This window comes from Sinocyclocheilus grahami, unplaced genomic scaffold (genome assembly GCF_001515645.1).
Source record: "Sinocyclocheilus grahami isolate Dianchi unplaced genomic scaffold, SAMN03320097.WGS_v1.1 scaffold991.1, whole genome shotgun sequence".
Classification (NCBI taxonomy): domain Eukaryota; kingdom Metazoa; phylum Chordata; class Actinopteri; order Cypriniformes; family Cyprinidae; genus Sinocyclocheilus; species Sinocyclocheilus grahami.
In genome coordinates, this window is record NW_015506170.1 from 764,776 (window position 1) to 777,855 (window position 13,080).

General features: G+C 35.5%; 3 protein-coding genes across 3 annotated transcripts; 1 reads left to right on the top strand and 2 right to left on the bottom strand.

Annotated features, from left to right (window-relative positions):
* Positions 1-158: 158 nt before the first annotated feature.
* On the top strand, positions 159-2,706 carry gltpb (glycolipid transfer protein b). The gene is made up of 5 exons (XM_016250493.1): positions 159-424; positions 1,247-1,305; positions 1,420-1,553; positions 1,927-2,077; positions 2,324-2,706. The coding sequence occupies exons 1-5, from the start codon at positions 322-324 to the stop codon at positions 2,504-2,506; spliced, it is 630 nt and encodes a 209-aa protein (XP_016105979.1). The 5' UTR covers positions 159-321; the 3' UTR covers positions 2,507-2,706.
* A 1,670-nt stretch (positions 2,707-4,376) lies between these two features.
* On the bottom strand, positions 4,377-5,330 carry LOC107565271 (trace amine-associated receptor 13c-like). The gene has a single exon (XM_016250492.1). The coding sequence runs from the start codon at positions 5,328-5,330 to the stop codon at positions 4,377-4,379; it is 954 nt and encodes a 317-aa protein (XP_016105978.1).
* A 4,928-nt stretch (positions 5,331-10,258) lies between these two features.
* On the bottom strand, positions 10,259-11,311 carry LOC107565282 (trace amine-associated receptor 13c-like). The gene has a single exon (XM_016250503.1). It carries the CDS (start codon positions 11,255-11,257, stop codon positions 10,259-10,261), a length of 999 nt encoding a protein of 332 aa, XP_016105989.1. The 5' UTR covers positions 11,258-11,311.
* Positions 11,312-13,080: the final 1,769 nt, after the last annotated feature.

Genomic DNA, 13,080 nt, shown 5'->3' on the forward strand with positions numbered 1-13,080 from the left:
TACTGAATGCAAGTTGTCACATATATTATAACATTTTAGTTTATATATATATATATATATATATATATATATGTGTAATTGTTTAAAAGTCTACATCTTTCCAGGAAGAGTATTTAAATGCTGGAATGATTTATTAAAGTGGCTTCACTGAACTCACTTCGGTCTTGCGTTTCCTCAGTCGGTCACTTTGTTAGTGCTTCTTCACACCTGTTGAATATCTTTTTCACGATACCACGGACGAATTGAAAATAGAAACGAAGCGTCACGCAATTAAAAGCCATACCATTTTCAACGACTTACATTTTATTTCGATGATTTGCGATGGCACTTTTGCTGGATCAGCCGTTTGCGCCGATGCCTGACAACAACGAGATCACGACGAAAACATTTCTGGAGTCAGTTTCTCATCTGCCACCTTTTTTCGGTGAGTCGTGAACTTCATGTGATTTCATTATCAGAAGTTACGAAAAGTATGTGTGTTTTAATTATTTTAAGGCCTGTAGATTAAAGATAGATGAACTAAGTTGAGTTTTAAACAAACAAAGGACTGGAATCAGCAGTGCAAGCGTTTAGAACAGCAAATCTTTTTCTCCATGCCATTGCCTTTCACATTTGACATGTTTATTGGTCTTCTGAATGTATGAATTTTTCAAACCGGTGTAGTAAACAACAAAGAGGTCATTAAATATTGAGAGGACAGAACGGATACCGTTGTGTTCCCGCAGCGACTGGTCCTCTCTTTTTCAACCACACGGTGGCGACAAATGACCATGTTTCAGGGTCAGAAATTAACCTGGGCAAAATGTCCCACATTTTTTAAATGTGGGTACAAAAATGTTGCTGTAGTTAATTCCAGTTATTTAATGTTTGATTGTCAAAGTATTTTATTCTAGGCTTGTCTAGTTATAGTTTTAGTATAGAGCTAGTATTGGTAGTTAACTGGGTGAACCGTTTACAATAAATGTTTCCCTTGATGGCTACAACTTTAATGGTAAGTATAGCACTTCAACATAGATGCTCTTCCTGCAGTTCTTTACCGTTTTTTTGTTATTTATTAATTTTATTGTTTATTTTTTATTGTTTATTATTTACAAATAAATAAATAAAAATACCTAGTTATTTCTCAATGCGTATTGATTTGAATCTTTTAATGTATTCTTTCTTTTTCTTTAGGTAACACTCCATTCCCTCTATAATGGTGGGAAATCTGTATATAAAAAAAGTGTTTCATGAAATTATTTTTCAGATTGCCTTGGTTCCAAGGTTTTTGCACCGATTAAGGCTGACATAAATGGAAACATCACAGTAAGTCTCAGAACTAAGTCATATATTATTCATGTTTTTTAAAGGTTTGTTTCTATCAAATTCCTTTGAAAATGTATTGAAACTTTTTTCTGAATTTCTCCCAATTCTCCCAAGAAAATTAAAGCTGTCTATGACTCGGATCCAGTGAAGTATGAGACTCTTCAGCAGATTCTGCTAATTGAGAAAAGCATCTATGGCTCCGAGTGGCCTAAAGTCGGAGCCACACTGGCGCTTATGTGGTTAAAGAGGTCATTTGTTCACCTAGTCACACTTTCTGCATGTCTTTTGTCCAAAATATAACGGCTACAATTTCCCTTTTATAGGGATGTCTCTTCCATGTTCAGATCTTTTCTTTAAAACAATTAAAAAATGCTTACAACAAATCAAATTATTAGAAACTAGATCTGCACAATTCTAGATACATTGAGAATCACTTTTCTTGTATTAGAGATCATGAAAAGCTTTAATCATGAGTTATCATTAACGCAAACAAGATAGCGTGGGTGTCTGAATTTAGATCGCGATATTGTAATCGTTAATTGTGTAGCTCTAATAGAAACATATTATGTACAATGAATGATTTTCACCTACGCTTGAACAGTTTACCGGTCTTCTCCTCAGAGGCCTGCGGTTCATTCAGATTTTACTGCAAAGTATAGCGGATGGGGAAAGAGATGAGGACAATCCCAATCTTATTCGCATCAATATCACTAAAGCCTATGACCAAGCCCTCAAGAGGTACCACGGCTGGATAGTCCAGAAGGTTTTCAAGGTGGGTGTTTTCAGTAGCTTTTGTGGGCATGGAAGGATGGGCATGTCGATTTGTTTTGCATGTTATGAGGCCTGGAAAAGTCTTGTAGGAAATTATCTTCTAAATATATTGTCTACTCTGTGTAAAATTGATTTTTTTAAAACCCAGTAATCACAAACAACTGGATAAGTCATTAGTATGTAAAAAGCTATGGCGCATTTTAAGACAGTGATTGCTTACCCGGCATTTTGTTTGGTTCTGCTGTAGGCTGCGTTATTTGCTGCACCATGCCGGTCAGATTTTCTTAAAGCTTTAACCAAGGATCAAGAAGTTGCAGAGGAGGATTGCTTAGCAAAAATTCATCAGTTCTTAATAAACTTCACTGCAACTGTAGATGCCATTTATGAAATGTATTCCATAATGAATGCTGAACTGGACTACTTAGTTTGAAACATACAAAAGGTCAGTTTCTAAAGCAATCTTTAATGCTGCACAGTTCATACACAGTATGACACACTTGAGAGGGCCTTAAAACTGTGAGGTCACAGACTCGATGACTGTCTAAGAGCTTTTGTCCTTGTTGCTGTATGACAGTAGTTGTTTATGCTTGTATGAATGCAGCATTAATTTTTGATTGTTTGGTGTGGGTGAGGATGCTTTATCTCCATTGTTCAACAAAATCAGCTTGTGTTGCCTGTAATCTTAAAATTAGAAACTGTAAGGTTTATGTTTTGCTGATAAGACCCAGTCGTGGTTCTTGAATGCAATAATGCATACTGTATGAACAGCACCTTTCTTTATTGTGTGCTCCCTTCCTTTCAGCTAAATGCTAGATTAAATGATTAGATTAAATCAGATTAAATGCGTGATTATTTTGTAATTCACTTTTTGTGTTTTTAATAATTAATTCATCATACAAACATTTTATAATACAATAGAGACTTACGCAAATTCTTGTTGTAAAGCATAAATATCTGGTGTATATTAAACATTGTTTGGTTGGAAAATGAAATTGTACCATTCCATTTGTATTGTCATGATGAAGGGGATAATTCATATATTTGGGCAACATGTATGTAATAGAACAGTAAGTTAAATTTAAAAGTTACAGATACAAAACTATAATGTGAGCAAAACCTGTATGTATTTTTAGCCAACAGAAAAACTATTACGTATGTAGCATAATCACAATTAGGACTGAACTGGAAAAACCTAGATTTATGCTAATTACAAAAACATTCTGATATTGCTCAACATTACAGTGCTACAAAGTACGCAAGTATCATGAATGATGATGTAGCGAATCAGCTCATGGGGAAATATGAATAATTAATCATAACTAGTTATAATTAATTATAAATATTTAGATCTGCTGTAGATATTTACTTGACCTCTCGGGGTCAACTGTCTGTCAATTCTAAGAACGTTAATTTCCTGGTTAAGGGAAATAACTTTCTTACTGTACAATACTACACCGAGCTTGTAGCATAAATCTGCATGATTAAGTGACTCCGGATATGAGCAAACAATGAACACGTCAAGTGTGATACAAGTAAGACTTTATTAACTACATAAACACTTAAACTAGTCTAACATACTACATAAACACTTAAACTTTGCAAACATATCTGTGAATGCCGGCCAAAATATTCACAGTTGGATTAGCTTAATATGTTTTAATATGTTTCTTGAGCAGCAAATCAGCATAGTATGATTTCTGAAGTTAGAATGATCACGTAACACTAAAGACTGGAGTATTGATACTGAAAATGTACCTTTGCATTACAGAAATAAATTAAATTTTAAAATACATTAAAGTAGAAAATAGTTATTTTAAATTGTTTAAAAAAAGCTTAAAGGGCTCATCGGATGAAAATCTGACTTTTTCCGTGTTTAAGTGTTATTATTGAGTGTCTGGTGCATCTACCAACTCAGAAAACGTGAAAGAGAAGAATCCAGTAAGTTTGGTTTTCTAAGCCTTTCTCTGCAAGCAGAAAATGAGCCGATCAGATTCCTCTCCCCTTCTGATGTAGGAAGGGGTTCTTATTATAATATTACCACCCACGGCCACTGACTGACACCGCCGTATTAGCAAAGACCTGAGTGATCCGCACACAATCTGCCATGTTGATCTTCATGCTAGAGCATTTAAAAGCAGCATTCAAGTTAGAAATGTCTTCTTATTAAAGCTATAGAAGTTATCCGGTCAAGAGCAGTGAGTGATTTTCTGTTTTTATTTTATTGTTTGGGTCATATAACAGAGTAGACAGCAGTAGGAAAATGTCCATAAGAGAGGATGATGGCTCAAGAATTTTAAGAGTTAAGATGGTTTAACTGATATTTTAAACCAGCGGTAAAATAAAGCATAGATAAGAGGATTGACTCCTGCGTTAGCATACAAAGTCCATGCAAGAAATGTCATTGTGGGAGAAGAGATTTCTTTAGCAGTAGTGACAGCTGTTATATACAATATATAGAATGGAATATAGAAAAGCAGATAAACTGTCATAATGATTCCTAATGTCAGAGCAGCTTTGCTCTCAGATTTCACTGAATCTTCCATTTCACATTTACCACTCTTCATCAGAGAGTTTATAATTTTCACTTGCTGATGTACAACGTAAAATATCCTCAAATATAAAGCTATGATCACGGTGCAAGGGATTAGAAAAGATATGAACAGATCCATGATCCTTAATGAATATGGAACGTTTAAAAAGCACCCTCCGTAGCACACATCGGCCTGTGCTGTGTCAAAATATCTGTAATTTATTGCAAAGGCAAAATTACCACTGAAGCAAGTAAACCAACAGATACAGATGCCCATTAAAGTTTTAGTCATTGTTATTTTGTGTGGGTACAGTAAAGGGTGACACACAGCCACATAACGATCAATAGCAATTAAAACTAAATTACCAAGAGACGCAGAAAGAAGCAGCCCGATGATGACTACAAAAAGTCCACAAAAAGTGTGTCCAAAGTACCAACATATCTCAATCAGTTTTATGGCCTCTATGGGTATCACAATAAGTCCAATAAACATGTCGAAAACAGCCAGAGAGAGAATAAGCAAGTTGGTTGGTGTGTGAAGCTTCTTGAAGTGAGAGATGGAGATGATCACCAGCAGGTTCAGAAACACAGTCCATGCTGACAACAATAATATTAACACATACATGATATTGTATTCATGACTAGAACGTTTTCCCTTGATACATGATGAGTTGATGTCAGGAAAGCAGTATTGAATCTCATGATCCTCTGTCTCATAGGCCATGTGTAAGTCTCCTCCTGTTAGGTGTTTGTTCTGCTCTCCTTACTGTCCCTTCAATTATACAGTGTCTGGATCAAACTGACCAAACCACTTTCCACCCACTCTGATGCTGAACAATGACATAATTTTCTTCCAATAGTTTCAACCTTGGCAGTCAAACAGCCGAGCTTAAGAGGCAAAACTGAAAGACATAAAACTGAATACCTTTGCTTTTACATGATGTATATCCAAACTAATAGAGTAGGTGTAAGAATGAAGTCCAAAAACACTGATGTATCAGCCAGTAAAGAAAAAACAAAAAAAATACTTGGAGCATTGTTAAGCCCTGAGGCCTGTCTTGAGAAGTAGGTTTAACTACCCGGTTAAGGTGAATTAGAGTTTGATCAAGCCATTTTTCAGTCTCATAAAGGTAGATTAGGTTAAATTGGTGTTCATAGCCATATTAACTAATGCTACATCTCTGACCAATCAATGACTGGGTGCACGGCCGTTTCTAGGCATAGGCGAGCTAGGCGGTCGCCTAGGGTGCCACCAGCTGAAGGGGCGCCAATGAGCGCACGTACTGGCACTTTTAGCAGGGTTGTGATCAAGGGTGGCATGGTCACCCTGAAATATGACTGCCGCCCCCACTGGATCCCCCAACATTATTGGGCTAGAGTACTGTCAATCTGACGATGCCTGTATGTCACTAGATCAGAGTGCTGTCAATTGCTGCCTGATTGTTGCATGCAAAGTTTGCATTTGGAGCGCTCAACAACGCCATTAGATCAGTGGGCTTTGGCAAGGTAACACTTTTTTTGCCATGCAATAAAGCTAAGTTCAAAGGCCAATTTAAAATATTGGTAAAGTAAATAAAGTGCACAAAATCAGTATTTTGTTTAGACAGTATTTGTGGCACTTTTGTGGCACATTTGTCCAAATATTTGTGGCAGATTTGTCCAAAAGGTGTGCGTTTTTTGCGCCAATGCATTGTTAAAGGATCAACGTGTCATGTAATATTCCCATATAAACTTTTAACATCCAATTAAAAAATATTTGCATAGTAAAATTAGCTAATTCACTAGATCAATACATCCTTTATTAGACCGCTTGGTCGAGTTAAATGCATTCTTACGGAGGTGTCGAAATGCTGAATCAATTCATTCACTTCCAACAGCGCTTAATGGGAGCAGCGTCATAGAGGGCAGAGCGTCACGTTATTTAAAGGAGACGTTAACGCGTTAACGAGTAGCAAATGATTAAGTAGCTACATTGGTTACTTTTATGCCACTGATAAAGCTTGTATATGTAGTTTGGGGTAACAAAGGGGTTTTATAGGTTTGACTGAAATAATAATGCAATAACTGACACTTTAAATCAATGTTTCAAGAAACAATAACAAAAAAATTGAACAAAAAACAGATAAAGCCAAAAAAGTAGCTATTGATAATATCTAAACAATATGTAGTAGCATAGTATATAGTATCCAAATCCAAATGTAATAAAATTTATTTATGTGTGATTTATGTGAAATTGTCTAGAAACGGCCCTGACTGGGTGTATCACTGTTTTAAAACACATGAAGCGTTAATGATGTCTACCTAATGGATAATGTGAGCAATAATAATTCAACAACTCAGAATATATGGATTATTCTCTCAAAAAATAAAATTCAGTCAACGTTTACCCACCCTCATGTTTTTCTAAAGCCATACGACCTTTTTCTTTTTCAAAACACAAAAGGAGAATAAAAAAAAAACATGTCCTGCTCATGCTTGCCCATATTATGGCAATGAATGGAGCCTAGCTTCAAGCTTTAAAAAGTTGCATTAGTATCTTAAAATTATCCAATTCAAAACTAACTCTGTATGTTCTACAACTTGCTTCATGAAGCAGGCCTCTGTACTGCTGTATTAGAGATTTACTGCAGCCAGTAGCCACTGACTGTGCAGTGAACGAAAGTGATTTAATTGGGCCACAGTCACTGACATACAGTCATGTGAAGCTATGGCTGTTGTTGGTGCATCAGTGGCCATGAATACAATACATATAAACAAAATCAGATATGTATCAACTGACAAGTTGTTCATGGATAGTGGTTGATATTTGTCCTAACCTTATACATGTTAATGAAGAATGGCTGATCATGCTTCAAATCAGAAGCTATGTATGTATATTGTAGCATGCATGTACACACACACACACACACACACAAACAAACACAAACACTCTTGACTCCACAGAATGAGTCTTTATTCTCAGTGCAACCACTAGAGGCTGAATTGTTGGGACATTGTATGCATTTATGACTTCAAATTCAGATGTTTATGCTGATAACACAGACTATCAGGATTTATGTGCAATGCAGCTAAAACTACCACTATAAAATGACAGTGTATGCAGTCATTGTTTTCCTATCTGTATTATTATTGGACCAGTAAGCAAAGAAATTACATATTTTTTTCATTTTGATAAAGAAACATTGTTGGCATGGAAAACAACTAAACATTTTGTCACTTCATTTTACTTAGTGTTAAAAGAAGTTTGCTTAGCTTGCTTAGTTCCAGTTTAATTACAATTGATGTTTGGTAAAAAATATTGACCAGAGAGGATGCTGGCTGATTTAAGATGTGTTTAACTGTATTTTTAAACCAAGACTAAAGTAAAGCATAGTGTGGGACAATGGGTCTTTGCAGGCCCGATGTCAGGCAAAAAATGGGTTCACACACAAAAAAACAAACAAAAAAAACTGAATTTATATGCACAGCCCATGTTAAAAGATTTATGATTGTGGAAGAGATTATTGATATAGAACAGCTACAGTAAAGAATCCAGCAAAACTGTGACAATGATTCCTAATGTCAGAGCAGCTTTGCTCTCAGATTTTCTCCTCACTGAACTATTCATTAGACATTTACCACTCTTTATCAGGGTATTTATAAAAGCAAAAAAAAAACACATACTTGGAATTTGTGCTCTGCATTTAACCCATTCAAGTGCACACACACACACACACGGAGCAGTGGGCAGCCATATTGCTGCGGCGCCTGGGGAGCAGCTGGGAGTTCGGTGCCTTGCTCAAGGGTCTCACCTCAGTCGTGGTATTGAAGGTGGAAGAGAGCACTGGTCATTCACTCCCCCCACCGACAATTCCTGTCGGACCTGAAACTTGAACCAACAACCTTCAGGTTACAAATCTGACTCTCTAACCAATAGGCCACAACTGCCCCCAATAATTTATAACTTTGACTTGCGGATGTACAACATAGAAAATCCTCAAATACAAAGTTATTATCCGATTACAAAGAGACACAAAGGACAAAATCAGATCAGTGACTCTCCAGGCAAAACTTATTGGAGCACTTCTAATCCAGAGGTATTACCTAATTTTCACATTCATCATCGTCTTCAATTTGTAAAAATAGTTAATAACTTTTACAGCATTTATTAAATTTGATTAATATTAATTCATAATTACTGTATATACAAATGCATTTTAACATTTTGCATAATTATTAATAAACAATAGTACAAAATAAACATTATTATATGTAATATTATATCAACCTTGTAAAAATATAGTACAATAATTCATGATACCCAAGGCAAAAACGTTAATGAACTAATGTTAATGAACCTTATTGTAAAGTGCTTTTGATTTTACAAACAACTCTCAGAAAATGAGAAACAGCATTTCTCCATGATATCTATTTAATCTAAAGTGACCTGCATATTAAAGCACAATAGTGATTAATAAAAGAATAGATTAATATTATTTCAGTACTTCGACAGTTAAATGTAAATAAATGGCGTTGCAAATGAAAACACTAAAAACACTTTAGGCATCTCACAGGGTCTCATGGGTGGAAATGTCTCTTTCTCACACACACACACACACACACACACACACACAGTTCTTTTGTTGTTTTATCAAGAAATGGATTACAGTAAACTCTGAAGCCCTGATGATGGACATCATGGCTTGTTATTTATGAAATGTGCACCTGAGGGTGCTGTTAACACCTGTGCTACATGCAGAGATGATCCTCAAGTGCCTCAATCATTCATTAAAAGTGCAAAACAAACACAGGTAAACACACACATCAGTCTGATGCAACAGCTACTGCTTTCTACTGCAGAGTCAGTGATTTAAGAATTATTTAAGAATTTAATACAGAAATTAATCAATCCACTAAAATAATCCAAAAGTGGTATACAAAATTAAATAATAAATAAAATCAAAAGTGTGTAACCTTTCAAAACTACCTAGGTAATTATGGTTTGCATAATTTTAGCATTTGTTTGGATCTTTAAAAAATCGGCCTACATGAGGTGATGTTGAGCAGTTACAGTATGGCATTAATTTATTCACATCAGTTTATATGAAACAATAAACATTACTTCAACTTACTTGAAAAGTTACAATAAAATATGTAATATTGTTATTGTTAGGCTTTACCTTTACCTGCCTTTTGGAAGAATCTGAAGTTACTTTGTTTCAGATGTTTTAATCTGAGATGTGCTGTAAGCCATTTTAATTATTCACTTTGTGATGAACCACCGTGATAATACATTTGACACTTATACATAGTTCTAAATGACTGTCCTCTTTTTGTCATTGTGTTTTTGATTTATATCAACACAGATTCAGCATGACTAATAAAAGATTTGTGATTCTTGCTCAATTTTCCTAATAAGCTAATGCAACACAACTGAACATTTTGTCACTTAAACTTACTGTGTGAAAATAAGTTTGCTTAATTGTTCAATTCTGACAAAACCGGAATTTGAACAGAGTATAATTATAAAGCAATGATACTCAATGAAACAAACTACATAATATTAAAATACATGTAGTGTAAATTAGAACTATTATGATTATTTACCTTTATAACAATTGCAGTTTTTGTGAAATTGTTCTCAGAATGATGGCTTTATCAGTTTAATTACAATTAATGTTCTGAAAAAATATTGACCAGAGAGGATGCTGGCTGAAATATTTTCAGAGTTAAGATGTGTTTAACTGTCTTTTTAAACCAGGGGTAAAATAAAGCATAGACCATAGGATTCAGACCTGAGTTCATATACATGAACCATGTCAAAACATTTATGGTTGTGGAAGAAACTGCTGATATGGAACAGATATAGTACGGAATCCAACAAACCAGATAAACTGTCACAATGATTCCTAATGTCAGGGCAGCTTTGCTCTCAGATTTCCTTCTCACTGAGCCTTCATTTACGCATTTGCCACTCTTCATCAGGGTGTTTATAACTTTCACTTGCTGATGCACAACATAGAAAATCCTCAAATATAAAGATATGATCAGGATACAAGGAAAAATAAAAGACATGAACAGATCAGTGGCTCTCCAAGCAAAACCCACAAAAACAGAACACTCTCCATAACACATGTATGTTCTCCGTGAAATGTCAAAATAACCGTTATTAATTACAAAGGCAGTGTTATAAGTTGAGGAGCAAACCCAGCTCAGACAGATGCTTATTAATGTTTTAGTCATAGTTATTTTCTGTGGGTACAGTAAAGGGTGACAAACAGCCACATAACGATCAACAGCAATTAAAACTAAATTACTAAGAGATGCTGAGAGAAGCATCCAAATAAATATTGAATAGAGTCCACAGAAAGTGTCTCCAAAGTACCAACACATCTCAATCAGCCTCGTGGCCTCTATGGGCATCACAAGTCCAATAAGCAGGTCAGCCACAGCCAGAGAGAGAATGAGCAGGTTGGTTGGAGTGTGAAGCTTCTTGAAGTGAGAGATGGAGATGATCACCAGCAGGTTCAGAAACACAGTCCATGCTGACAGCACTGATACAAACACATAAATTATATTGTATTCATGACTGGAGCGTTTTCCCTTTATACATGATGAGTTGATGGCAGGAAAGCAGTATTGAATCTCGTGATCCTCTGTCTCATAGGCCATGTGTGAGTCTCCTCCTGTTAGGTGTTTGTTCTGCTCTCCTTACTGTCCTTTCATTTATACATTGTGTGGATCAGACTGACCAACCCATCTACCGCCCACTCTGATGCTGCATAATAACATTTTTTTCCTCCAACACGTTCCAACATTGATGTGACCATTTAAGACCTATACAGTATTCCTGCTATATTTTTTTGTATATTTTTTTATTTTTGTAATTTTTATTTTGCCATTAATTATCTATACTATGGTGGCCCTCAATAGTCTAATCTGTTCCACCACAGTCTCATAATGAACCAAAAATATTTTTTAAGCTTTTCATTAGGACTGCTCTCGACTAGTAGTTGTTCATTTTAAGCATTAGTCGACTAATAGCACGTTTATTAATAAACCCTTTAAATCATGCTAATGAGCCTTTAATTGCCTACATAGCCTAATAAGCGCTCAAGCGCACGCATAAAGCTTGCCACAGCACACCGGCAGAAGTAATGATGATGAATGTGTCAGGGAAAAACAGTAAGATTAAACTGCATTAACATTTTAATAATCTATTGATAAACTAGTGTTTTCATCTTAAGAGATGAATTCATCGACACTGACTTGTCATCACCACAGTAGTGGATGCGCCCGCATGCAAATTTCATACGGATTACATAATCTGAGAATATATCTTTTTTTTCAGATTTGAATTGTTTCATTTGAAAGTAGACATTTCAATCTCTCTCTCTCTCTCTCTTTCTCTCTCTCTCTCTCTCTATATATATATAATTTATTTAATTTTTTTTCATATCTGTAAGGCAAGAATAAACAGAGTTTCGACTCAAGTTTACAGAGGTTGAGACGGCAGAAAGCGCATCTTGTTTGCTTTCATTATTTTACAAAAGCGCAATGTTTTGATGTTATAGTGAGTGAGTGCACACAAATAAACGCAGAGGGTTTACAGATTCGAAAGATGTATTACTCTTATCTGTATGACCAAAATGACGGAGTATTTTAGGAGCAAGTGACTGCACCGGCGCCTCCATCTGTCATGCTGCGAGCGCGCTACTGTTCAGCTTTCACACTCCGCACAGACACTTCAATAGCGCACATTTTTCTAGGTTAACATTAGATTGAGTAGCCATATAAAGTTGCTACTACTTACATATTTCAGATGATAAGCCATATTTGAGGTCGATGAATGATAGGCCAGCGTTTGGATGTAACGTTACCACAAAATCCAGCCATTAACGATCTGTCCGTCACGGACTACGTGACCTCACCACCTCCTGTGGATTTTTTTTTTCTGCGACTAAGCGACTAATAAAATTTTGGTCGACCAAGCATCTTCTCATCGACTAAAGGTTAGTCGACTATTATGGAGGCAGCCCTACTTTTCATATTTGCCTAAAAGGTCTCTAACATTGTGCTTTGAAATTTAATTAAATATATATTTATTCTGTCGTGCTGCAAGTTCTGTGTTTAAGCTAGAAGCTCAATATGTCGTGTTTTCAGCAGTTTGGTTCCCAAAAATGCAGCAAACTCAATGTCTGCATGTGTTGTGAATTTAACATTCAATTCAAGTTTATTTGTATAGGGCTTTTCACGATACAAATCGTTGCAAAGCAACTTTACAGCAAATTAAGTTTCTACAATATTTAGTGGTAGCTTATTAGTGGTGACTGTCAGTTAAAGTACATATGGCAGAAATGTATGGAAAAATCAATTAAAGACGTAATCAAACAGACGATGAACAATATTAACACCAATTATTATCCGATGCAATCAAACTTATAGCAAAATTTGGTAGTTCTGTATGTTGTTTCAGGGTTGGCATCATCTGAGGT